General features: G+C 40.8%; 2 protein-coding genes across 2 annotated transcripts in view; both read left to right on the top strand.

Moving 5' to 3' along the window:
* Positions 1-1,262: 1,262 nt before the first annotated feature.
* Positions 1,263-26,708, top strand: part of sema3c (sema domain, immunoglobulin domain (Ig), short basic domain, secreted, (semaphorin) 3C) — a 73,632-nt gene continuing 48,186 nt past the window's right edge. Inside the window, exon 1 of the mRNA XM_027272206.1 lies at positions 1,263-1,471. The gene's annotated coding sequence lies outside the window, so the exon portion shown is untranslated. The remainder of the gene's footprint in view (positions 1,472-26,708) is intronic.
* fam180a (family with sequence similarity 180 member A) lies at positions 1,396-9,913 on the top strand. The gene is made up of 3 exons (XM_010738903.3): positions 1,396-1,471; positions 9,104-9,201; positions 9,584-9,913. Exons 1-3 carry the CDS (start codon positions 1,396-1,398, stop codon positions 9,911-9,913), a joined length of 504 nt encoding a protein of 167 aa, XP_010737205.2.

Below are 26,708 nucleotides of genomic sequence, written 5' to 3'. Positions count from 1 at the left end.
CACCCAGTCCTTTAATATAGAGACTGTCTGTCCCCCGTCCACCTACATTTATTATCTGATTATGATGTTGATTTATTTTGTCTCACTGAAACCTGGCTGCAGGAGGATGAATATGTTACCTTAAATGAATCCACTCCTCCAAGTCATTGTAATACTCATATTCCTCAAAGTACTGGTCGAGGTGGTGGAGTTGGAGCCATATTTGACTCAAGTCTATTAATAAATCCTAAACCTAAACTAAATTATAATTCATTTGAAAGTCTTGTTCTTAGCCTCACTCACCTAACCTGGAAAACATTACAGCATATTGTGTTCCAGGTCTTTACTCTGATTTTTTTTTATCTGAATTTGCAGAATTTACATCAGGATTGATCCTTAAAACAGATAAAGTAATTATTGTAGGTGATTTTAATATTCACGTGGACAACCAATTTCATGGCAATTCATCCAATAATTATTGAGACATTTCACCCAAAACCACAGGTGTCTACCTCATAGTGGTGCTAGAGTAAAATCAAAGGATTCCTCTGGGGACCATGAATGTCTGTAGTTGCTGGGATGTTTTAGTCTGGACTGAATTAACCAAAGTTAGCCAAACTTATTTGAACTCTTTTATTATTTATCACCCCGATGGAGTGACTGGTTCAACTAAGTCGTCTGCTCACATTTCACATTTCAGATGTGATTATTTTTGTTATACACTCAAAAATGTGAATCTGGCTGTTGGCGTGTTTATAGTCTGTAAAATTATCAGACTGCGTGTTTTCTGTTCCCTCTGACTTCATTGTAGTAATATTTCCATGTCTTAGAAGCTAATGTGTACAGTGTTATCAGAGCTAACAGGAATTGTTGCCAAAAGCAATGAAAGTAAGACCCGAGTCAAAAGAGACCAGTGTTATCTATTAGGCCGATAAGGACGCTAAATCAAGCTGGAGCACTTTTCTAAGTAGACCATCCATCTCTCGTACTAGCACCGGTTTGGTTCTGGCTCATGGGATGCCATTACGGCTCAGTCAATCAATCGGAAAGTCAGTCAGCCCTTCGTCCAGTTAGTCAGTCAAGTAGTTATCCAGTCAGTCGGAGAGTCTGTAACTGAACCAGTCCGCCAGTCAAGCAGCCAAGAGGGCAGGCACTGCCCAAAACCTGATGAATTCCAGATGAGAGTCCAGACAGCTTGGCCTGAGCGGAGAACACACACACACAGAAAAAAAATAAAGACAGAGAGAGGGAGAGAGGATGGATGGAGGGAGGGAGGGAGGAGGCATCAAAAAAATGAAGAGTGAATGAAAGAATGATCCTGCGTATAAAAGCAGTGAGTGTGAAATGCCAAAACTCAACCGTCAGAGCGTTTTCATCCACCGTTGTGATGTTCATTTGTGTGTGAGGATAAGCAACATGAGGCAGTGGTGGACTCCACTCATCGTTGTTTACCTGTCCTTCTACCTGGCAGCCACTCAGCACCACAGGAAAGGTAGGTGGACCTGCTCTGTGCATGCGTTATATCTGTGTTATCTGTCATAGGTCAACATCTGGTAACAGGCTGATTCTAATGATCCCTTAAAACACAAATTGCCTACGGTATAGTAACATGCAAGCTTATTAAAGCATGGAAATGAACTTTCATGATAGTTTAGTTGCTTCTGTGAAGGAATGTGTTTATCTTCTTGAGATATTGCGACATGTGGGACATCTACAGATCATTTTCCGCTGAAGTGTATGGCCTGTTGTTACTGGAATCACTCACTGAGGAAATTCCTTTGTCAAGGACCCACATAACTTCGGATAAAAATACTGCGACTACTACAAAGGTTCTATTGTATTGGGTTTTTAAAAGTCACTTCAAAACTTTATGTCCCAGAGATTTACTACAAACTGGTTTCCTAAGAACCGTTCTCCCTTCTGCCAGGAATCAAATTCTGGTGGGGAAAGTTTGGGTTTGGGTTCAGTGGAACAAGCTGCAAACAACATTGATATGTTATCACCTTATATGCAAACTTTCAAATGTGCATGTCCAATATCCGCTTTCCTTTTTTATGGTGGCAAATGTATCCATTACCTTTTTACCTTTGACTGTATTTTTGTATATTTTGTTTTTGTGTTAGTAGCAAGTTATGTATGCAAACTAGCTATGTGTTCAAGGTTAAAGATGAGGGTCAGATTTCCATTATGGGAAGATTCACTTGTCAGGGTGAGAAACAGCTGACCTTTTTACTAATCAACTTGAAGCTTTCCGATCACTTTAGATGCAGGAACAGTACACGTGTATGTTAACCAACTTGTGTGTGTGAGGATCTCTGACCTTTCAGATGAAGTTCTTGACCATGGCGTGGTATTCTCTCTTTATGTTCTTTAGTATCACAGTTGTATGGACATATTTTCTTCTTGGCCTCATTTACTGCTGAATAAAACAACGACAGCTGGTTGCTGACTTTTCTATGTGTTATATGGTGCTGGGCAAGTAGTGTACAGTGGATTTATCAGTGGATTTGTGTGCCTGCAGCGAAACCAAAACAATGAGCTGAAAGATGCTAAAATGCTCAAGAGACCTGAGAACTACCTTTTCATAATTGTCCCCTCACACATTAGAGCAAGTCTTCGAAGGATAGGCTGAGCACAATAACTGTCCTTGTGTTATTTAGACCATTGTCACCAGTATTAAAGTGTCAAATCTCTGCCTGGATGATACTAAGTGATTTTTTTTTTCACCATAGTCTCTTATAAATTGTCAGTATTGATGAGAAAGTCTGTGTTTACACCATAAATTGTATTTTCTGCATCAAAATGTGCAGCTTGTTTGGATTTTAACCTGATTTGGAGGTGAACTGAAAAGCTCAGCAGATAATGGGCAAAGATTTTATTCTCTCTCCCGTGTCCTCTTCACCCTTCTTCACCGTAAACTGGAGGCGATCCAGATCTCTCTCTATCTCTCTCTCACACATCGAGACATCTCTCCAGCCAGGAACACCATTTAGCGACGCTAATTAATGGAGCTTTGTTGTTCCCTCATCTCTTTGCAAGCAGTTAGCGGGAGATTACAAGTTCCCTGCCTGTGCATAATGACACTGGGGGGAAGCCGGCCCATCCAAACACTGATTGTTTGGAGCGTTGGATGAATGGGGGAGGGAGGGGAAGTATGACGAATGAACGGGTTTAGAACAAGCGGCAGGAAAATCTGCATTAGATGTTCAACCTGAGAGAAAGAGAGACAATGAATGAATGAATGAAATGAAACTGAATCGTTTTGTTTGTTCACCTGCATTAACGTGAGATAAACTGATTTGAATGTTCCTATTACTTAAAGTTATTTCTAGCTTTGTTCACGCAGCTGATTTTAATCATCCTTCATGCTCAAACTATCATTCACGTCCTCATTTCAAATGTACAAGCCTATTAAAACATGTCAGTTCACTCTTGGTTCGTGTGTCTGTTTAAAGAATGTGTTTATCGTCTGCAAATATCAGAATTATGGGACATGCAGGAAGTCAACAGATCATTTTCCATTGAAAAGTGACTGGTCCGTTGTTACTGGATTCACTCACGGAGGAAATTCCTTTCTTAAGACTTACATAATTTAAAAGCTTTGGATAAGACACACACACACACACACAATGCTAAAACCAGCTACAGGACAGAGAAATACTGCGGTTCCTGTTTTGTTTAACTTTAACGTCCCAGAGAATTACAACCAACCCACTTTCTCCTTTATGCCAGGAATCGAATCAAATTGAAACTCAGTGCATCTAAATATAGATTTTGTTTGAACATTCCTGCTCTTAAGACTTAGACCATCTGAATACAAGTTATTTCTGGTTTTGCATACTTAGTTAATAGGAGGGCAAGTATTAGTGGGGCAATCCATCAGTGTCGTATAAGTTTAGAACTTCCCTTTAATTTCTTCTATTGATGCCGGCATGTTCTTCTGATTTGCCATTGCAATTGCATTGTCAAACTCATGCATCTATACTGCTGGAAACTTGCAACAAAAAAAGGAGTCATGGTGGATTAGAAGAAACATTCCAGCGTGGCTTCAGTTCATGAAGGAAGATGGCAGTTGTAATATCTGTAAGATGATTATTTCAAGTAAAGGTGGAAGCAGCAGCAATGTGCTGAAACATCTTCCTAACACAACATTCCAGCAATGCCATGAAACCCGACGCACGAGCGCCACTGCTTCCCATAACGTATAATAACGTTAGCAGCACAAAGGCCGGCTGAGCACATTCTTTCTTTGGCTACATGAAAAGGAATGCTGTGCAAATATTCTCTCATTTCATCCCTTTCACACGATGATGGACAGACTGTTGCTACAGGCAACTCTCAGGCTGCTGCAGCCAGCTCTCAGCCTTCTTTACTCTGTAGAGACGATGAAACATCGTCACTGACACTGATAACCTCACGCGTCTGCTTTTATCTAGACAGAACATTGCTCGGGAATCAAAGAATCGGACGGATTGGCACAATCGATAATGGCACTGGTATCAAGCAAATCTTATCAATTCCCATCCCTGTAAAAAAAATAATCAGTACCAATATCCAAGTCAAGGTAAACGAAGTTGTCTTAGTGACCAGCATGTGTCTGTTTTTTGCCTGCCAGACACAAATATTAAGATTGATATACACCTCTTCGCAAGATGTTTGTGTGATGGAGTGACTACTGGCAGAGCTACATGGTAAACTACTGTAGTTATCCACTTACCTGCCCTACCTGATGCCAAGTTTCTTTCTGTTCTCTTTGGGCTGCACCGTTTACTCTCCGTGGCATATTGTTTTTTGGATTGTACACCGTTTAATTCAATAAAGACGTTCAAAGATTTTTTCTTTTTCAAGCTTTATTTTGATGGAGACAGCTGAAGAGTGACAGAAATGTGGAGAGAGAGAGAGATGGGGAATGACATGAGGGAAAAAGAGGCACAGGTCGGATGCTTCACCAACTCGCACCTCATTATAGTTTGCACACCATCCCTCTGTGAACGAGTTTATTCTCCAATAAAGTCAGATTAAATAATGGAGGATGGTGCGATGCGGTTAATAATAGAGCATCATCCATTTTTCTCCTTTGCGGCAAATTCACCTGCCAATGTTCACCAAAGTTGGAGCTGGAGTGAAAAATTTATGCAGATTTTCTTTATGCAGATTTTCAGCTTTTAGCGAGGAACCCGCTAAAAGCTGAATTATTTTTTGCCTTCCCTCCCTCCATGCCTTTGCCCTTCAGATTTTCTCACTCCATGTCTTCACCTGACCTCCACACTCCCAGCACCTGTTGCCAATCCCCTCTTAAGCTCCTCAGTATATATCTGTAACCTTTTCCCTCAGTTCCCTGCCAGCTTGTCTGTTTGTTTCAACCTTCTCCTCCTGCCTGGCTGCCTATCTGTCTGGCTTTCTTCTTATTATGCTTTGCCCGCGTTGCCCTTTTTTCTTCTGCTTCTCGTCAGCCTGGTTTCGATCATCTGCACCGTAAACTTTGGTTCAGCTTACCTGTGTGCCAACACGTCTTGTATTTGAGTTATAAATATGCAACATTCAATATTTATTTTTTTCCACGCAGGGATTTTTGGTTTATAGCTTTTAAATAATATAAGACACATGTCTACAGCAGTGCAGCGGCTCCATCCATGTGAGAATTATCCAGCTATAATATTTTTTATTCCAAACTGCTGTTCGCTGCTGCTGGAAACATAAAACACAGACGCTCCAGCACGCCAAAGAACTATTGTGTTACAACAAACAATGGCACAGAGTAGTAGACAACTTTTATGTAAATCACAGATTATTCATTTTAAATGTAAATCAGCGTTGGGTCGGCTTCCAAGCAGTCATTTCCCTGCAGCTCCTCCATCCATTAGTAACATAACCCTTGTTCTAATGAGCACGAGTTCCCTCGGGTGTTGTTGTGTTTACATTGACAATGCCCCACTGAAGCAGGAGTGTCTCTTCAGTATCTAATATGACTGCACAGGCATTCCTCCAACACTGCTGATCGTGCATTCGGGAGTTACTTAATCGACGGGGAGTGTAAATCTTCACCTTCGAGATGTAATGCACTCATAGCTACACATCAGTGTTGGATCATTTCAGCACTGCTGGTGTTTGGGGCCAACAACTTCTTAAGGGAAGAATTTACATTTACTTAAATGATGCATATATTTTATACACTGATTCTACAGCTGTAACCTTTTCATGGTCAGTCTTCTCAGACGTGACGGTACTTGTGCAGAACATCTTGAAAATTAAGCCTTGAAAAATCATTTTTTGATTTGAGATGACTGAAAATATTGTCACACTTATAAATAGTTTAAAGTTTTAGATGAGCGTGAGTTGAGAAGATGATACCGTGAATATGAAGCTGGAGCGTTGGCGTAGCTTTGCATAAGGATTGGAAGCACAGCGAGAAACGTCTTGTGGCCGTCAATTAAAGATCCTCGATTGACATACAAACATGGGCGGTTTCATTTTCTCAGTCTGTCTGTACAGTAAAGTACAGTAAGTTGGGAGGAAGAGCTAGCCTGGCTCTTTCCAAAGGTCACAAAATACACCTACAAGCCAAAGTTTGTCACATTTATTTAATCCTATTCAACATACAACGTGTAAAAACAACAGGTAGTACACAATAAAACACAAATTAATGGCACAAATTAACTGCTGGCTCCAGTTTTGGGTAGGGGCATGAGAGTGGTATTGATTTACCCATCTAACTCTTGGCAAGAAAGCAAATAAAGATGCCAAATGTACATAGACAATGTGGGGAAGATAGGATTGACAGACTTTATTTTAAAATGTGGTGTGGTTGCACCGCAGGTGTTTGGACTCTTGACATCCTGGCTGTTTGTTTGTGAGGTGAAAGGTTGGAAATAATATGTCGAGGATAACACAATTGTACCAAATTGGTAGGTGGTATTACTCTCCCAGTGAAACATAAAGCTACAGATTTTCTTTACATTCTGAATAGTGGCTGGATTGTGAAAACAAAGCCGGAGCTGCGACTGGCAGTCACCCAAGCAGGAAGCAGGTACATGGGGAGATCAGCCAGTGCATGTGGTTTTGGCTGCTCTGACAAATGCTATAAAGCTAAATGTATCTGGCTGGCGAGGCTGTGGGCAGCAGAGCTGATCATTACTGCAGAATTGGCCAGGCAGCACACCATAGACGCTGCTTTAGGGGTAGAAGGACGATTGGATCTGAATTCAGATGAAGCCCAGTGTTTATATACTGTATACCTCATTAAGATCTGTGTGTGTGTGATCTGTGTGTTGGCTTCTGTGCTAAGCCAAGAACTGGATGGCAACAGTATATGTGAAACAGTGGAAAAAGAGAGTGAGGGTGTCTGGAGACGTTCAAAGAAGTAAAGTTAACTTCTTTATGCTTTGAATGTCTTTTCAGCTCTAATCAGCGCTGCTTTTCACTTCACTTTCCCGACGCAGTGTCACCAATTTGGACGGAGATTATAGTATGTACACATTTATATTCATATTAGAAACAGTATCTAAGGAGAAAATGTAGATAGGGTTACTCTGCATCCTTGTTTAAAGTATATATGAGTGGGAATATCTGCTCTCTGTCACAAAGCGGCTGTCAAGCAAAAATGAGAACACAAATATAGGGTTGTAATATTTGTAGCAGTTCATAAATCATTCCTTGGACATGGATATGTTGTGATTTCATTAAAAATTTTGAGAATTTAGCCTTTATCTCACTCTCTAAGCAAGTGAACTAAATGATAGCTCTTAAAGAAATAGCAGGATTATGTTAAATGGTGTAATAAAGAGTCAAATCCTTTTATGTAAAAGTGATACAATATTGCAAAGACGAGTATGAGATAACATAAATGCAATAAGTATCAAAAGTAAGAGATGTATGGTTTTATTCTGAAATATTTTCACACTCTACAAGGACATATTAAAGCTGCAGTAATCACTAAAAGGTTCAAATGACTTACCCAGATCTGCAGTTCTCCTCACCTCTATGGAGCATTTTGGCGTCTTTAAGCTCGTTGTTTTGGTTTTTACAGCCGACGAGAAGGTTCGGTCTCACCTCACCCACAAATGTCAGACAAACAAATAAGTATGAATATGAATATAAATATAAATATGGTGAACATAGCAGAGGAGTCAGTGGGTAAAGTGCCAGATATTTTTTTCTCAGGTAGTGGTGGAGACCAAAAACAGAGTTTAAAAAGAGTAAATACTCAACTGTTTGCAAACTAATTAACTACGACAACGTTCGTATGGTTACATGTTGTGTAGCTGTGTTTACAGCTGGATATGCTGCCCCCAAGTGGCAAAAAGAAACAAGGTCCAATGTGGTAACTGGAGACACTGGTATGCAAACAGAGCCAGTCTAGCCCATTTCCAGTCTTTGTGCTAAGCTAGGCTGAGCTTATCACCTGGCGACTTCATATTCAACAGACAAATATGACAGTGGTATCAATCCTATTAATTAAACTCAAGGGAATATACTTTCAAAACTGTCTAATCATTCCTTTAATTCTATAATTACAGTAACACTACAGCTATTAGATAAATGTATTACTTTCAGTGCTGAGGAATGAAAACAGCAACTGCGGTAAAGTGCCAGTACCTCCAAAAATGAGTACTTGAGTAGATGTACTTAGTTACTTTCCATCTCTGCAGATGAGGTGTGTGGCCATGGGGAATTGCCTCCGGTTATCACCTGCAGTAAAATATGAATTTCATGGTATTTTATCATAGAGATGTAGCAGCAGCAACTCTGGGGTTCATTCCAGCCCTATCTGGACACCTTTAGATTACAGGATCCATGGTCGGCTACACACATGGACTGACATCTTGAAATCTGACTACATTAGGTCGGCGACACCTGCCCCTCTGTGAGCACGGATATCTCACCTCTGGATCCACAAGCCACTGCCACTTGTAAATATAGAACCATCTGTGGTTCAGGTCGAAGACCAATTACCCTCTGCACATCTGGGGCCAGATTCTATCACACCTGCATAATATTTGAGCAGTAATGTATCTGTGTTTACTCAACCACTGGCCCACCCACAGGCATGCCGCGTTGGATAGTCGCGTGGTGTCTTATTTCTTGAAAATCTTCTAATCTAATTTCCTGTCCTTATGCGTTCTAGCTCTGTATCCATCTGCATATCGGATAAAACGCGGGACATATTCGCTGATCAACCCCACGTTCCAGCATTCAATGGAGGATGTCAACCTTCTTTATGAGGTCAGTTTAGATCCTGTGGGTTTAGAAGTGTTCAAATAGTTCATGGCTCTGTGGTTCATTACTGGAAATCAATTTCAATATGTTGAGAATGTGCAGAAGATCTGTCCAAATCACATATTTGTGGCGCGTCTTCCACATGCTGTGAGCTCAGTTTAATTAAAAAAATGAACGCTGTAATGCAGCTGTCCTGCTAATTGTGGAAATATATGTGAAGTATGTGTTTACACAAACCTTTCTGGACATTTATGAGGAGCATTTATTAAAATTGTAGATTAGATTACAAGGTGTTTTTTGGTAAGTTAAAATCTATAACTAGCAAGTTACTTTGTAGTATAAGTAGATAGTTCCTGAGTATTTTTTCTTGATGGACCCACGATCCCAGATCCTGCTGGCTGGAATGCAGATCCAAGGCGTGGAACACACAATGATGATCCCAGATGAGGAGCTGGCCTCCCTGAGGAGAGTGGAGAAGCTGGAGGTCATCTGTGACGACGTCCTTCCCAAGAGGCTCTCTGACATTCGCCGTCTCACAGCGATGCTCGCCCAGCGTCAGCAACCTCTGAGCTGGCAGGACTTTGAGCGGACTGTGCTGACCCTGGTGTACACCACTCAGACGCTCGCTCGAGTCAGCAACCAGCAGCAGAGAGAGGTGTGGACGGACGCTGTGTTACAGCTGTTCAGAGCAGTTCAAAAGGACCTCAAACCCTACTGAGGTGATGTGTCCTTAACATCCAGCATCATGTCAAAGATAGTGAAAAATGAAATACCTTCTCTACATTTTGTTGCAAATAGACGAGTCAAAGAGGTATAACCTGCAACAAAAGTCCCCAGCCAGAACTGAATTGATGACATTGCACCCCTGATTTAATTGCTCATGCTCACATCTCATACATGTTCAGCTCTTTTCCACTCTCTCCCTTTTGTAACTGCAATGCATCATGTTTGATTCTGCTACATTTGTTCTTTATAGGAAAAGTCAATAAAACATGCGGTGCGTCACAGGATGGCCTCATTAACCAAGTGTGTCTCGGTGACTCTCTAATAAACTTCCACATTCTTACAGTCTTCTTGTGCACTCACTGTGGCAGCTACTGGAAACACATGATGTCATTAAGTGTATGAATACTCTCATATTTTGTGGTCGTTTATGAAGGACCCATAATTTGTGACTTTTCTGATTATTCTTGTTGTGTAGAAATTGCTGAACTCAAAGGTCAACGGTGAGGTCAGGAAGGAAGAATGATCAAGAAGAATTAGAGACACTCTCAAAGTTCATCAGAAGTGCCTCAGTCGAGCCCAACTCATCCTGGTGGATCGACTTTAAACCCCAAGATAACACCACAAATACAATACACCCAGAATTAGTCAAAGAGAATGTCTTTACCCATGGAGGTGTTATTGTCAGCATATTCTAGTCTGGAGACACAGATGTCTGTTTACACAGATTGGAACATCAACAACAAGCTATCTATTATGTCTAGGAAGGCAGCAATAGGTCTCTTTGACCCTGGACACCACAGTGTTGAGATATGGTGGCACCTAGTCAAAGACAAACAATTAATACTGCCAAGGACCTCAAGGCCCACACGTGACCTTGTGTAGCCTAAGGATAGAAAATCCCATAACAATTCTAACAGTCTATTAATTCAATTCCATTTTATTCATAGAGCGCCAAAACACAACAGAAGTTATCTCAGGAAACTTTCCAGAGCAAAACTAGTCTGCGATCGTTATAATATTTACATTTGGAACAATTTTCCACCATGAAATCAACGAGCATTTGTTGGCAGTGGCAAGGAAACACTTCTTCTTCTGCAGAAACCTCGAGCACAACCCGGCTCATGGTGGACAGCAGTCTCCCGTGACCGGTTGAGTTTATAGAGCGGAAAGAGACAAAGATGCACAGCAGCAATAATAATGAATGCTATAATTACAATAGAAATATGACTAATAGAGTTAATAATAAACAGTATTTGTAGTGTGCGTCAGGCAGGACCACAGCAGAAGGCACAATCCTCTTATCTCAGCGTAGCCACGATCCATGAGAACCTACAAGAGGAGGAAGCAGAAAAACTAAGTTAGTAAGATGTGTTTATGGGACATGACTGTGCACAGATGGAAAGGGAGCTCAGTGCATCATGGGAAGTCCCTCGGCAGTCTGGGCCTATAGCAGCATAAGTACGGGATGGTTCGGGGCTTACCTGAGCACAGCCATAACTCTAAGCTCTATCAAAGGGGAACATCTTAAACCTGCTTTTAAATGTGAAGAGGGTGTCTGCCTCCAGAACCCAAACTTATTAGTTTGAAAACTCGGTGCTGAATCACCTCCGTCACCTCCCCTGGGCTGACTGAGGACATGTTTGACGCCATCGTATTACTTTTAGACGGCGTTCGGTGCTTTGCCATGTCTGGAAATGATTGCTCAGCTCATATGATTTGTCAGCAAAGTCCTTTGAACAAAACCCACAGATTTCTACTTAAGAGTCTGTGTGTACAGTACATCAACACCCCTGATTGCTCGTTTGAGGGAATTGTAAAATGTTTGATGGATGTTTGCTATCCATTTCCCCACTCATCTTGCGAAACAGGTACTTGCCGTAATAGGCTTCAGTGCGGTTCACTCATCTTGGAGTGGATAGAAAGTATATATCAGGTTGTGCTGTTTTCCCTGCCTGACTCAATTGGTTTCACAGTTGCTTACGTTTGAGTATTTTGGATGAATTCAAGCTTTTATCGAGTCTTGGAAATGTTGGTCGACCGATGTATGTCATTTCCTACCACCTTGGATGTTCTCCAACAAGCCTTTCATTTCTGAAAACGTATATGATGCTGGACTTTCAGTCTCTTTCCCAGCATGTCAGCATTCATCTGATGCCCAAGCGACTGGCGCTGCTGACTCTGGGAGGACTGATTGATGAGGAGGTAGTGATGGAATTTCTTTTCCAACACAGAGGATCAGCCTTCGCTCCTTGCAACCACTCTAACGATGATGATGATGAGTTTTGGGATGCTTCTGGCCGCTACTTGACAGAGCGTAAAGAAGACGGGATATTGGAGAAAACAGCACAGCTCGGGATTTTGTTCCAAGTGTCGAGTATGACAGCAGAGTTTCATTAAGACCTCTGTGCCCCGTGTGTTATATACGACAGCTGACAGGTTGTAATGCCAAGAAATGTCCTCAAATCCTTGTAACAAAATAGAGTTCATTCAACTTGTTTCAGCAATTCACGTTGCTTTTTACAGATGTTTACAGATGACTTATGTGAACATATAAATTCAATAATTAGGGTTTGTGAAATCTTTTCTAAGCCAGTCATTTGATTTGATTTGTTCTGCGTCTTCACAGAACATACAAACTATCACAGAGACATTTTGCTTCTATTGAACTGTAATCAACACTTTAAATGTCTCGGAGTTTAAAACAGATGACTCACTGCACTGCTTCTCTTCATGTTCATCTCCTCTGTCATTGTGAAACAGATCTAATAAGAAAAATGAGGCTTTCACCTGGCTTATTGACTTATCAGTGTAAAATGAGCCTGTAATATTTCATCTGTTCAGTCTATTTTTTTTCCCCCCTAAATGTCATGTATAAGCCTCGGCAGCATAATGCATGTTGAGAGAGCATCACCAAGTGGCTGCAGAGGGAACTGTAGACGTGGAGTTCTCTATCTGAAACTTCATGTTCTTAAAGCTTGTAGAACTTTATCATCCATCCATCCATTTTTTCCATAACCGCTTATCCTTATCAGGGGTCACGGGGAAGGCTGGACCCAATCCCAGCTGAATCTGGGACATAAATATAAATTCAAATGTCCTGGTACCTTTCCCAATCATAAGTAAATAATCTCCATTTTAGGACTTCATATCTTCTGCTGCAATATAACTGACCCAAAAGATGAAGAGATTCTGTAACAGTAATAACTCTCAATGGAGATAATCAGATGTGTACATGCAACTGAACCCGGAAAGATTTATAACGAACCTGATGGTTACAGAATAGTAGAAGTATTCAATAATAAGACATTTGCCTGTATTAATCTGGAAATATATGTACTGTGTATGCATAGTACCAGCTAGTACTGCTGCAATGTCAAAAAACATTTGCATCTATACACGTCTGATAATCGACTTAGTCGCCTCTCTAATCTCTACAAATGTCTCAGACCGTTTATAATCATCCAATCAACAGAAATCATTAAAGCTGAATGTCATATCCGCCCCATAAATTCTACATAATGAGCAATAAAACATAAAAATTACTATAACTGCCTGTTTCTTTTGAACCGGAACAGAAGTGTGCACACAGCTGGTTAACTGTTTCTACTGCAGGTGTTTGGTTGTTTTTTATGACGCAATATATTTGTAATTCAGGTGTAAACTTCATTTTAAACTTCTTTGTTTCAGCCGAACATGCTCACTAGGTGGCAGCATTACCAAATATGATTCCCTCACTCGTGTTATCAATCATGATTTTGTCAGTTGTTATTGATTTGTGCAGACCTAGTGAGGGGGAAATAGGTCCGAAGGGACGACTGGACTTCAATAATAATGTGATATTAATGGTATACTAATTGTAGTAATAATCTTTTATTCTCTGAGTCCACGTCGTGCACACATGCATGCATGTGAGACCTCATTAAGAGCTCTTGAACTCGTTACAGTATTTTTGTTCTGCCAAAATAAAATGTGGGTTGCTGACAAAAAAAAGCAACAATGTGGCATCTCTAATTTTCTTTCTCTTTTTTCTTCCCCGGGTGTGTTTGTGGTGGCTTAATTAAAACTGAATCTTGTCAAAACTGGAATGTGTCTTTGCTGGTAGAAATATTTTGTGATCACCTCCAGCTGAACACCCAGTTGTTTTAACTCAAGCTTATCAGCTGCATGTGTTTTCCCCCTCACAGCTGTCAGACATATTTTCATGCTTCGAGTCTCACTCCGCATGCAGAGAGGGGGACCAATGAGAATCACAATGTGTCACATATACCAGATTAAACAACTCAGTACCTTTTCCATGGGTCTATAAATGAGCGCACGGCAACCTGCCACAATAAAAACATAAAGGTCACATGATTTGCGGTATATCTTGGCGGATGTTATGAGAAAATGTTTCAGCATCTCAATGTCGGGCATTAAACACTCCCGCCAAACCATTAAAAACATTTCTTTGGCAAAATATCAGGGCTGATTCTTTTCTTTGAAGATGCTTTGAGACAATATGCAAACAGATTTTTCTTTATAAAATCATGCAAATAACTGTCATTTCCAAGTAGGAAATAAAACGCAACGAGAGCTGTGACTGAAGAACTCCAGATGTAAGAGTGCATGTTAAGAGGTGATTTATAAGCTGCAACAGCAAACAGGCTGAAATCATCAATGTGTGCCTGTCGGCTAGTGTCACGCCAGTGTCTTGAGTGGGTGAGGCTTTCTTGCATTGCTAATAACTGACACCACTCTGCATGGTCTTGAACCTGACTTAAGGATTTAGCATGACAGCAGTTCATCAGTTGAAATCACAAATAGGTAACGCTCATTGTGTGGCTAGTGTGGTGTGTATAAGAGACAAGGTGCCAGCAGGGGAAACTGCGGAGTTGGACGGATACATAGATGGATGGACAGAGGTGGGAGTGGGTTACCTCGCTGTGTCCAAGAGCCAATTACACAGCATGAGTGAGAGCTGCTCAAAACAGCCTCCTGCACAGTATATTTCACAAAAACACCACAACAGCTGGGAGACTGTCATGGTGAATCATATAAGCATGAATAAAGCAGGATAAACAGAGTTGCATGAATTATTATTATTATTGTCTTGGATACATTTGGAGTCAGAACTGAAGTTTTTTGTCATTACTTTGTTCGTTTGTCGTCCAACACATGCTCTCACAACAATCCCGCCAGGTTGAGATACTTTCTCATCTCTCTCACAAAGTCGACGTGTCGGACATGGCTGTGTTTTTGATAAAGCGACGGGAGAAAGAAAGTTGGCAGAGAAACAGGATAGCAGATAGGCTAATGCTGTCTTTCCCTCCCAGACTCTTATCACACATTGCTATGAAGAAGTGCAGAATTCACATGGGGAGCTGTGGTATGTTGTTTTTCATCACACTCCGGGTCCCTAATTTGATTTGACGTGTTGAAGTCCAGCCACAGGTGGAGCAGGTCTCAAAGGGAAGCCTCAGTCGGCCCATTAAAGCATGAGTGACTGATAATGTTTCTGCGTGTGGATGATGTCCGTGGTGATATTATACTGCCGTCTTATCTCACAGACTCTCTAAAGATCCTTTTCATTTGGGCGATGGAACTTAATCTTACAGTCAGTCAGGCTCCAGAGAAGCCAAAATAGATGAGAGCTACACAAGGATTGTCCTAAAGCTGCAACAATCAATATGTTTTTCAAATTAAAGGTATACTTAAACATTTGGGGGAAATACACTTATTTGCTTTCTTGCCGAGAAATAGATGTGAAGATCAATACCAATGTGATATGAAGCTAAAGCAGCAGCCTGGCCTTACCTTACCTTAGCACAAAGACTAGAAACAAAGGGAAATAGACGAAGTGAAATGGTTTCAATTCAGTCATCTTATATTGGCAAAAACAGCTCGCTTAAGCTCTACCATACTTTTTAGCACCTTTCAGCTCATTGTTTTGGTTTCACATAACCACGACTTCATTATTTTGGCTCACCACCAGCTTCATTTCCAAATGTTTTTTAGAGAAAACGCTCAGATAAACCTGCTTCATGTTCCTGTGCAACAGCGGACAGACCAGGTTAGTGGCTAGCTGGTGAACAGAGTCGAGAATTAAGACGCCACAGAGACAAATATTTCCCTCAGGAGCCGGTGGATACCAAACCAGAGCTAAAAAGAGAGTGAAAATCTGTCTTACATTCTTTAGGTGGCCAGAAACACGACTGTCATGTCTGCTGGATGTGTAAAAAGGCAACTGTTGGCTAACACATTGGCCACAACATCTTTTTACAGTGATTATTTGTGAATGTTGTGTTTACTGCTTGATCTGCAGCCCCCAAGTGGGCAAAACAAGTAGATTAATCTTGGCTCAAAACAGACTAAAGCAGTATTCAAAGCAGCCCTCTCTTTCAATCTTGCAGTAAACAGCATTGTAGATGCTTGGCAGGGGTCCAAGACAGCAGTAAATCCACATTTTAAATCATCACCGATGCTGGAGATGGTAGCTGTGACAAATGGCATATTCCATCTCATGTTCTCCACACAGCTCTTTGCCTTCTCATTTACAAAAGACATATAGGATTAACGGAAAGATTTAAACAGAAAACAACAACTACAGGAGATCAATATTGGATTTTTATGTGCTTCAGATGTGTTACAAGTTCACGTTGTCTTGAGCTGCCCTCATAATGAGGGTCTGCCGATTCAGTCAGATGCCTCTTGTCATGTTCAAATCCAGAGCTTTCTGTTGAAATGTTATGGCGGAGGGGGGGAGACCCCAAATAACTGTGGTTCAAAGCTTTTTGTGACCCAACCACCCTGTAATTGAAAGCCTGAAGATCCTCGACACTGCATCACCTAACCACAAAGCCAATCTTTTCTTCCTTATGTAATGAATCCTTGCATGTTAGCTTCGTATGGCATTTACAGGCATTCTTTTGATATGAACTTTCATATGAAGTTTCAAAGCAGTCTCATGTGCACGATTGCGGGCTGCAGAAAAGCCACGGCCAGAATTCCTCCTAATATAGCTCTGTAAAATTTGCAAACTTATCCTCGCAGAGATTTGTGAAGGAACCGTGGGCCAAAGATAGATCCTGGCGGGACTCCGTGGAACCAGACCCTGCCAGTATGAGCAATGAGTAAACAGCCAATGCAGGAGAGGTGGACTCATGAATAGTAATCCAAACATTTGATTTCCTCTTTAGAAAATTAATGTTTGTTGACGCTTAGTCTCGCTTCCGTTCAACTCTATGATCAATGGTAAGTGATACAGCAACAGCAGGTGGCTGAGACTCCAAACACTTGACTATAAATGAATTCAACTCAATGCAGTTCAGGCCATCTGGCGCATTTCTTTGTTTGGAGAAGAATTAATCATTAAGTGACTCTGAGGCCCGGGAGTCTGCCAGCTTTGTTTTTAAAATGTGACCATCTTAGTTTGGTTTTAATGGACGTTGTGCTTTAGCGTAAAGACGTTCAGAAAACCAAGCGTCAGAAATGGGAATAGCAGTGTTTGTTTCTTGAAGAGCATCACCATCTATCCCCCCCTCCTCTCTTTCTATCTGCCCCTCTCTTCATCTTTGATGAGGACTCCTGTCCGGGCCAAATCACCAGAGACCGTCTGCTTGCCCCATTATGTGTTTGGTGTCAAACTGAGTGTGAAGAAGTGTACAGGGCCCTTGGGAGTCGTATACCAACCGTTAACTCACACTTTGCTTACGCTCTCATTTCTCTAACTGATTTGTATATCATCTGTACACACTCTTCAGGTATAATAAACAGTGCCAGCAAATGTCCTTGACCTCACGCTTACCTTACAGTGTCAAGATACAGTGTGTCATTGCTTCCATTCCCTGCGGCATCCCAACTTTGTTTTCTTTCACATAGAGGAAAAACATGTTTATGGGGAACAAATGACAGAAAACAAAGACAACAAAGATTCACCGGCCTCTCGTTGGATTTTACAGCAGTCCAATTTGAAGAAACACATGTGGATGTAATCACAAAGTGGCTCTGCAGATGCTTTCAGTTTGGAAGTTGGACAACAACGCTCCAGTCACAACACAGCAGACAGACGCTCGCCCTGTAATGTGGAACTGAAAGTTCAGTGCCTCTTTTTTTATTTGATTTAAACCCATTAACCCTCTTTTTCCAAACTCTCCTGAACTTTTAACTTCGGTGTCACAGTGAGTGAACAGGTTTCGATCTTTTCATCCAGAAGAATCTATAATTGATGTTTAATGAGCAGTGTCACGCATAGCTTGTGGCCATTTCTTTGATTATACCAGCATATATAATCCTTCGTGGTTGTCGTCTGCCCTCACCGTCAAATCCACCCAACTTTACCCAGGAAATCCTTGTCTGGCTGCAGTGCCAGGGTGGCCCAAAGTCAGACAGCAACATATAAAATACAGCAGATTTATCCTACTGCGGTTCACTGGCCACAAATACAATTGCATTTAATTAAATACAAACAGCAAACTTTGAACTGCTTAGTTGGTTTACTGTATAATTAACACTGATTTGATGGTATGACCTCATGAAGAATTAACTTAATTCATTTTTTTTTCAATGAGCTCTAATACAGAGTATCGCCGGGATTAGTATGCCAATCAATGATGATCTGCCAATAAAGCTACTACTGTATGTAGATCGATCCTGTGGGTCTTGCCCTAAAAAGAAGTGAGCTCCATAAATAATGCAATCCACTGAGTAAATCAATATTACAGAATATGATTATGAAAATTCATAAATAACCAGATTGGATAGTGATTCATCAATATATATATATATATGTAAGACTGCTTACTCTCACTGTAAAACTGGATGTAGGTAAAGCCAGAAGAGAAACTGCTTTTGTACCAGGCTGTAAACATGTTTATTTCTGCTGTGAAGTTGGACATTTTAACATGGGGACTTATGGAGATTGACTTTTTCTGGATCCAGCCTCAAGTGGACGTTTGAGGAACTGTAGTTTGCATTGGCTTCACTTCACAGCCATGGAGGTTGCCGCTTGACCTGTTTTACAGTATGTTATATTGTCCCCCACTCTTCACACAAATAATGTTGTTTTAATTTATAGAATAGATGTCATTACCATTAATAATTATGTAAATCATCCCAATAAATGTCGTGGCCCACAAAATAAATCTCCACAAAGATAAACCTCATCTTACACTAATGGCATGGAGCAAAGCATGCACTCCAGAGCTGCCACACTCACATGACATACTGGCAATAAGGCATTAATGGACGGCATCATTTAAGCTTTAATGCTCCGCCATGCAGCTGCTTCACTGCTCACCGTGTTGTTGCATGTGTTGCAATTACTGCTGTTTATGTAGCATTTTATTAGCAAGCTCACCTGTGATCTCCCCAGCTTCAAGTCGGCTTTGTGGAAACATAATTATCTTCGCCCTGCACTGCCTACTTCTACTGCTACGGCCTCCGAGTGAGTTCCCTGTCCTACTGCTGCAGCTTTGGACTAATATGCACATCATGACTCTGTATATTAGCCCTGCTGGTTTTTGTGTGCTCGGTAAATGTCAGTAAGCTACAATATGAGGCTGCAATCAGTTTTATTGCTCTACCACAGATGTCCTTGTGGGCAATTACATAAGAGTTACTATGAGTGACATCATGGCCAAGTCCCTTTGAACAAAAATGACTGCTTCACAAAATGATATATTATCCATTAATAGTATTTTTTTTTACACTTACAGTACAAATTGTAATAAAACCAAAAGCTGTATCATCAAAATCTAAGCTCTAATACTGTTATTATTTATTTATTTGAGCATGCTTCAGTGCTTCTTCTCCTGCTCAGGCAGAATATGAATAGGGGATTTGTATTTTTCTAAGAACTAGTTCCTCAAATAATCATTTTAGTTCTGCTCTGTATTCATATTGCAAATCTGTACCATATGAGGTTGCTGACTGACGTGCATTAATACCGCAGTGCCTGTCGTCAGCCCCTGAATATGGAGGTACAACAAAGCAGCCGCTTTCCTGCTAAAGGGATGGTCCCACTTGTGGCAGATGGACGTCCAACCCAATCTGGAATTGAGACAAAGATGTCTGCCCCACAGTCCCATGAGAAAATGAGTCCACAGGTTAATGCTGGACTAATCAATGAGAGCCTTGCATGGAATTACCTGTGAGTATTCCTGATCTTCCACTCAGCTAATTAGCACTATTCATCAACTTGGGGTGGAGACAGTCCCATGGCACTCACAGGGTCAAACTAATTAAACATTTTGGCTCTATATGGCCCCCTCGCTGCTACCCTCCTCCCCTTTTACTCAAAGTCTGAGTCTCTTCGTGGGGGTTGGGCTGGGCATTTCTTTTGGTCTGCAGACGAGCACTGGGTTTGATTATTGATCTGGACCGTTGGGGGGTCAAGTAATCAAGAAAATGGGGAGTGGCAGGTCACAGTAATTGAATTGTTGTGTGGCAGACAAAACGACAAACAACTCAACGTGATATAGAAAAAGGGGAGGCGCAGGTCAGAATGAGGACTTGTGAGTGATTGCCATACCTTCATGATTTGGCTTCACATTGGCAAGCAACCAAATTAAAAAACTGACGGTTGATATATGGGCATATGGGCGTGTTTGTTTGTTCCAAATTTTTGAACATCCTCCAAGTTCCAACTGATAGCTTAATTATGCCTCTTGTTCCCATATGTTTATAATCCTCATGACGGCCTGATTGTTTGCAGTAATGAGCCTCTTCCTTATGACGAGGCAGAGCTAACCTTGGACACAGCAGCAGCCCCCCCATATGAGAATGAAGTCATGGCTATATTCTTCTATAATACAATCTTCTCTCCATTTTCAAGCCTAGAAAGTACTTCACTCAGCGGTGTGAGTGATTCAAAACAGAACTGATAAGAGAAGTGGAAAATTTGATTTCCAACGGTTATACTCGGCTGCTAAAAATGCTGCATTACCTTCACGCTGTCAGAGGAAACAACTGAATCCTTGGCTGTAATGAGAAAAATGGCCTAAAGTCAAAGTGATACTGCAGATCTTGTTGTTGGATTTCTAATTTTCTTGAAAGATTGCATGTGACTTCTTTAAAAGGTACCACGAAATACTGCTAATAGGGAGCAAATAGTCTTGGAAATTGGATCAGCATTCGAGTTAAGATGCTTAATTAAAAGCACCACCTTGCTCCAGCAAGCAAAGCAGTAATGGTAATTAAAGATAGCAGTTATTCAGATGACACTTACTACTAATCTTGAGCACATTGATTAAACTGCCTGAACCTCAATCAGTGTGTCACTCAGGGTTTGATTGGTTTGGTCTTTAGAGAACCCCCAGATTGAAATGTAAGCATGAAATAAATAATGGCCACAGAAGTTATACGCCATGTTAATAAAGCATGTCATCCACCTGCATGACTGCTTTCAGTGCAATCAGCACATCCTATAGTTTGTTACTTCATTAAAAAAGAGGAAGTAGAGAAAGGAAAATGTAAATTAAAGCATGTACAGGTATCGACAAGTACAACAGCTTTGCTTTGAGCTAACGTAAGTATGCTTGCATGTTCACAAAGGTAACATGTTTTGTTTGACAGGTAGGCGTCATTACAGATGGCTTGTTTAAGCACCATTCAGGCCACCTCAGGTCCACCCACGATCCACGTCTTTGTCCATTTTTAGATTAACAAGGAGGCGTCAGAGGTAGGATTGCCGGGATGTCAGGGGCCAGAGCCACCACACTCTGATCTTTACAACAGCTCTTTGAAAACCTATGGGTGACTTCACAGACATGACGTCCATGTTTTATACTGTCCATTAGCTGAATAAGATGAACACTCAGAGGACTGCCAAAGTTTTTACAATTCTGAGGGAACATGAATGTCATGTGATGTCCATTTGAATTCATCCATTAGATGTGGAGATATTCTAATGAATAGGAGAAACCTTTGAACTATCAGTACCTCTGGATGAAAAGTCAAGGGATCACCGAAGTTAGGTGGATAGATAGACTGGACATGATGGATATTTGTAGAAAATTTAATGCCAATCCATCAGATAATTGTTGAGATATTTCAATTTGGACCAAAGTGGTGGTGGACCAAAGAACATTGCCCTTCCAACTGCAACCCCGGCATAAAACACTCATGTTAAAACTGCTTTAATACATTTTTTGGCCACCAAGGAAACAAGTTGATTAACACTGACAAGTTTTTATGCTGGACATGTTAGAAAACAATTGTCTTTTTATACAATTTGCACACTTTTAACCTGAAAGAAAATGCTAACCTGCTAACCCTAATTCATTTGTGATGTAATTCAAGACAAGTGTTACATTTCAGCACTTTCAGCTAATGCAGTGTCTGCAGAGTGTATATGTAAGCTCTCTGTTTAAAACATCATCCATCAAGATGAGTAAGAACAGGTCCAATCCAGGCTCTTTACAATGAATTAAAGCTAATCGAATTCTAGTGTGCCGATGACAAAATGCTTTCAGACGTTGATTTATCTTGTGATTGGTCATACTCGTCAGTTGAACCCTGACCTCAGGAAGCATATAAAACAGCAGGAAGTTTACACAAGCCCCAATTATATATATATATATATATATATATATATCCTCCTTGTTCCTGCTATATTGCTATATGACAAATGGGCCTTTGTTTCACATGAATTTATACATTATGGGGACATGACCCTAAGCCCTGTGTAATATTTAGAAAACTATGCTGAGTTTATGAATTTATTGAAACAGTCATAAGGTCATGAGATTAAGTCATGATGTTATTAATCATGCAAGTCCATAAAAAGTGAAACTAGAAACACATGCAAAGAATTAGTTGGTAGAAGCACTCTGAAAACTTGAAATGGTTGGAGGATCCTGAAGGAGTCAGCTGGTGGGGAAAAGCAAAACCAAAATATTGCAATGAAATGGAAAACAAGCCACAATTTCTGCAAAAACAGTATCTTTGGCAAGAGTTTTTGTTTAGAGCGAAGCCTCGCTGTGTAAAAAACGCTGCATGAAATCAGCTTTTTCAGTAATTACACAGATAACACATTGTTAAAATCAACATCTGCTCAATACAAAGTTGCATTCATCCTTAAAGCTGGAGCAAACCGTGTTAGTTCTTCTATTTTACTGTGAAAAGAGGGTAACTGTTGATAGTGTGTGATAGGGTGTATTCACAAAGGGGCAGGTCTGTGTAGTGTTCAGTAAATAAATAAAAAAAAAAGAGCGGCAGGAGTTACAAGGCCAGGATATACCATGACCTACAAGTTGAGACATAATTTGAACCTCTTCTTGTACTATCTGCTTCCTTCCACAGGTGAATGGCTTTGTTGGGTGTCTGGGGACTGGTTGGTAGAAGGGAATGACGGGTGAAGGTGAATGGAAGAGAGCATGCAGCTCCTCTGGGACTAAATAATTTAAGGTGGATATCTGGGAACCGAAGGTTCACGGTTCATGGCGAGTGGTTACCGGGATTGCAGCTCCAAGGGGAAGTCTGATGTGTGTCAAAGAGTCTGCAGTCACCAACACATGGAAACTGACATCATGCATCTGTGTCTAATGCCAGGGTCGCGTAAGGGATACGACTTGACCCTTGGCCTTGGGTGAAATTTAGCCATTCGTCATGCGTTGCTGGATCAGGGGCTGCAGCTCCTGGCACATCTGTTCATAATGCAGGTAGCGTGTGGGGGCTGCTGCTTCCGTGAATCCGAACAATCTCCTGATGTATATGAATTGATGGCAGTTGAGCCGTGTGCTTCGAGAGAGAGCCCCGGCTCTCAGCTTAATGAGGTTGTATATCCTTCAAGTTTTAGCCACTCTGAGTCAGGCAGTACTTACCTTTGAACTTTCAAAAGAATCTTGATAAGATGCATTGATAGATAGCTGAAAATGACAATACATTAAAGGGTTTACTTTTGCCCGCTGATGCATAACGTATCAATCCATCTTTACACTTCAAACAATGCCACGATTGTTGCAAAGTGTCCCATTTAGCTGTCTGCGGGTGTTTAAAATGATTGTGAAAAGGAGCCTTTAGGGAGCTTCAGGTGTTTACATTGTCCAAGATGAATGACGCTAGCTCACTTTAACTTAAAGACGGTGTGTACACTGTTACTTTGTGTTTGGCTATCTTTAATGCCACACTTCCATATACTCTCATGGTGGTGGTGGTCATAGAACAGAGCCTCCCAGGAACTCTTAAGCTGAACAAGGAGAGAAGCCTTTATCTAGCTGGACATATTGGTTAAAACAATGACTCACAGTTATTCCCACCATGATTAAGACCCTGTGCAGTCAAATTAAGTTGGTGCTTTAATCAATATGCCCCACTAAATATAGATTTTTAATATTTTAAATGGACTGGATGACATGTTTAGGTTGGACTGTTATGGTATAGGTGTCACTGTGTTTAAATATGAATCAGTATTTCAGTTATAAGTTATAAAGCACTGTTTAATTGGAGTTGTTGAGATTTCCAGGGTGTAAGTGAACATGTCAGCTTAGGAGCTGTGAGTTACTCCAGCTACTATGACTTTCATTTGTGCAAACTAATGTAGAGGTAGAGAGAAATTTTAGTTAACAAGGTTAATTTTCGCAGTTCTCAAGCGTATGTAAAAACAGTTTTATTAAGCTTTTTGTGGCTCCAGAAGGAACTAAAGATGATAAGCAGCCTTAAAATATGTCACTTGAGTCAGCAACAGCAAGTTTGAAAATGAAATAAATCTGGATGTGTGGAGCCAACTATGTATAAGAACCTCATACAACCCCACTTCAAAGTACCTGAACTATCCCTTTAACGGTCACTGTGTTTTGACTTGTGGACAGGGGTTGCGGCGACAGCAGAAAATCTGCATCTTCTCCATTTCCCAACCCGGTCAGAGAGGTCAATCTGTGATTGACACCAGGACTCTGATAGACGGGTGACCTCTGACCTTAAATGAAGGCTCAATCGGACAATCATGACTGTTCACAACTGACACTGACATGATCTCCTTAAAGCTAGGAACGCCCACAGAATATATATCGCCATCAAGCGCATTGAACATAATGGCAACTATTGAGTGACCTTGTTGCTCTGAGCCGATTGAGAAGAAAAATCCCTGTGGAGAATCCCCTCTCCACCTGATTGAAATTCCTGCAGAGGAGCTGCAAGAAGATCTGAAGTCACAGCAGTGATCCACAGCGACAGTCAAATTGCAGGAACTCAGATGACGAAGATAAAACAAATTTCAGTCCACCCTGGAGCATAATTTTTTATCTCTGTCTCCATCCTCAACTATTCACTGAAGTCATATAAATTGGGATAAATGGCACCCAGGTGGAATGTGCATGCTGCAACAGGCCTTTTCTTTTCCTTTTGAGGATTGTCTCTAATTGATAATGTAGTATCTCATCAGTATCAATCACAGACGGTGTTTACTGTCAAAGTAATCACTGTAGATCTTATCCAAGTCTTGGTATTCACAAGCCAAATCAGCCACACTCTTTAACTGGAGGTTAAACCAACATGTTCCTGACAGAAAAATCAGCTGGGAGTAAAACAACTTTCCTATCAGTTGATCAAAGCTGCTTTTGGAGGGTCAAACAGTTAGGCACGTATTAGTTGATGATAAGATTTACATCACTGTGTTTTTCTTTTGGGGGTTTTTTCCTACCTTGTGAATTGCGCTTGATACCAAGACAATTGTTGTAAGGAGTGTTTTTATTGTAAAAAAAATAAATGAAAGAAAGATGGACACAGTGACAGTTCGGGGAAATGAGAGATGGAATTCAATAAAATGCGGCAGAAGGCACAGTAACGAGATGGAAGCTGGCATGGCAAGTTAATGAGCTGTAGCTGACAGGCCAAAATGGATTTTCTTCCGTCATGACGATGTTGAATTTGAATGTAGCAGGACGGGTGGAAGCGTTTTGTGTCTAGCATAATGTACCATCTTATACTGCTCAATCTTCAAGTCTTTCTTTGTCTCTCCGGCGTGCTCGTCATTAAAATAACTTATTAAGCTCATAGCATCTGCTGTGAGTGGCTGTGTGTTCGCACTGTGAATGGCAGTCTTTCTCTATACGGAGCATGGAAGGAAAAGAGAATTAAATGACTTCATAGATTTGGAAATAACGCCACCCCACACTTAGAAACAAACATTTCCTCCCAGAAACACATGTATAATCAATCTTTTCTAATCGGCTTGGATCACAAACATGAGCACACCCTGCCTCTTAAATACCTGAATCATTCTGTCGTCGAGCCCCTTGGTGGATTTTTGGAGATGTACTGTTGTTGTAATGGAGTAAATTGGATGGAATGAGCTTCCTTGCTGGCTTACTTCCTCACTTGGGAGATAATCAGGTAGGAGTTGTAAGCCAAATCTGCTGGAGATACTAACTTTATCATTCCACACATTGATCATTTTCTATCATTTTTTAAACACAACATTGCCATGACTCCCTTTTCTGCTTCCATTCCATCTTCTATTCTGTTTTGCAACACACACAAAAGTCGGAACAATCAGTAACTCCTGTAAAAGAGAAGCTGATCCAAATGCAAGTCAATTCAGTCAGGTTGAAGGTTGCATAACATGTATGGAGTGAGATCTTTTTGGCAACCTATTAGTATATTGAAATCAAGAGGAATGCAAATTCATTTGTGCTGCGGTTTTATCGAATGTTCAACTTTGAGTACACACATAGTACACATAACTCCTAATGTCAATCTGCCTCATTAAACGGCAGTTGTTTCTTACTAAGCCAATCTTAAGGAAAACATTGCCAGACCAGAATTCCAAAGAATTCCTTTGATTTGTCGGCCCGAAAGACCAAAATGTCTTC

The sequence above is a fragment of the Larimichthys crocea genome, chromosome XX (assembly GCF_000972845.2).
Source record: "Larimichthys crocea isolate SSNF chromosome XX, L_crocea_2.0, whole genome shotgun sequence".
NCBI classification, from domain to species: domain Eukaryota; kingdom Metazoa; phylum Chordata; class Actinopteri; family Sciaenidae; genus Larimichthys; species Larimichthys crocea.
This window is presented reverse-complemented; position numbering and strand designations above follow the sequence as displayed.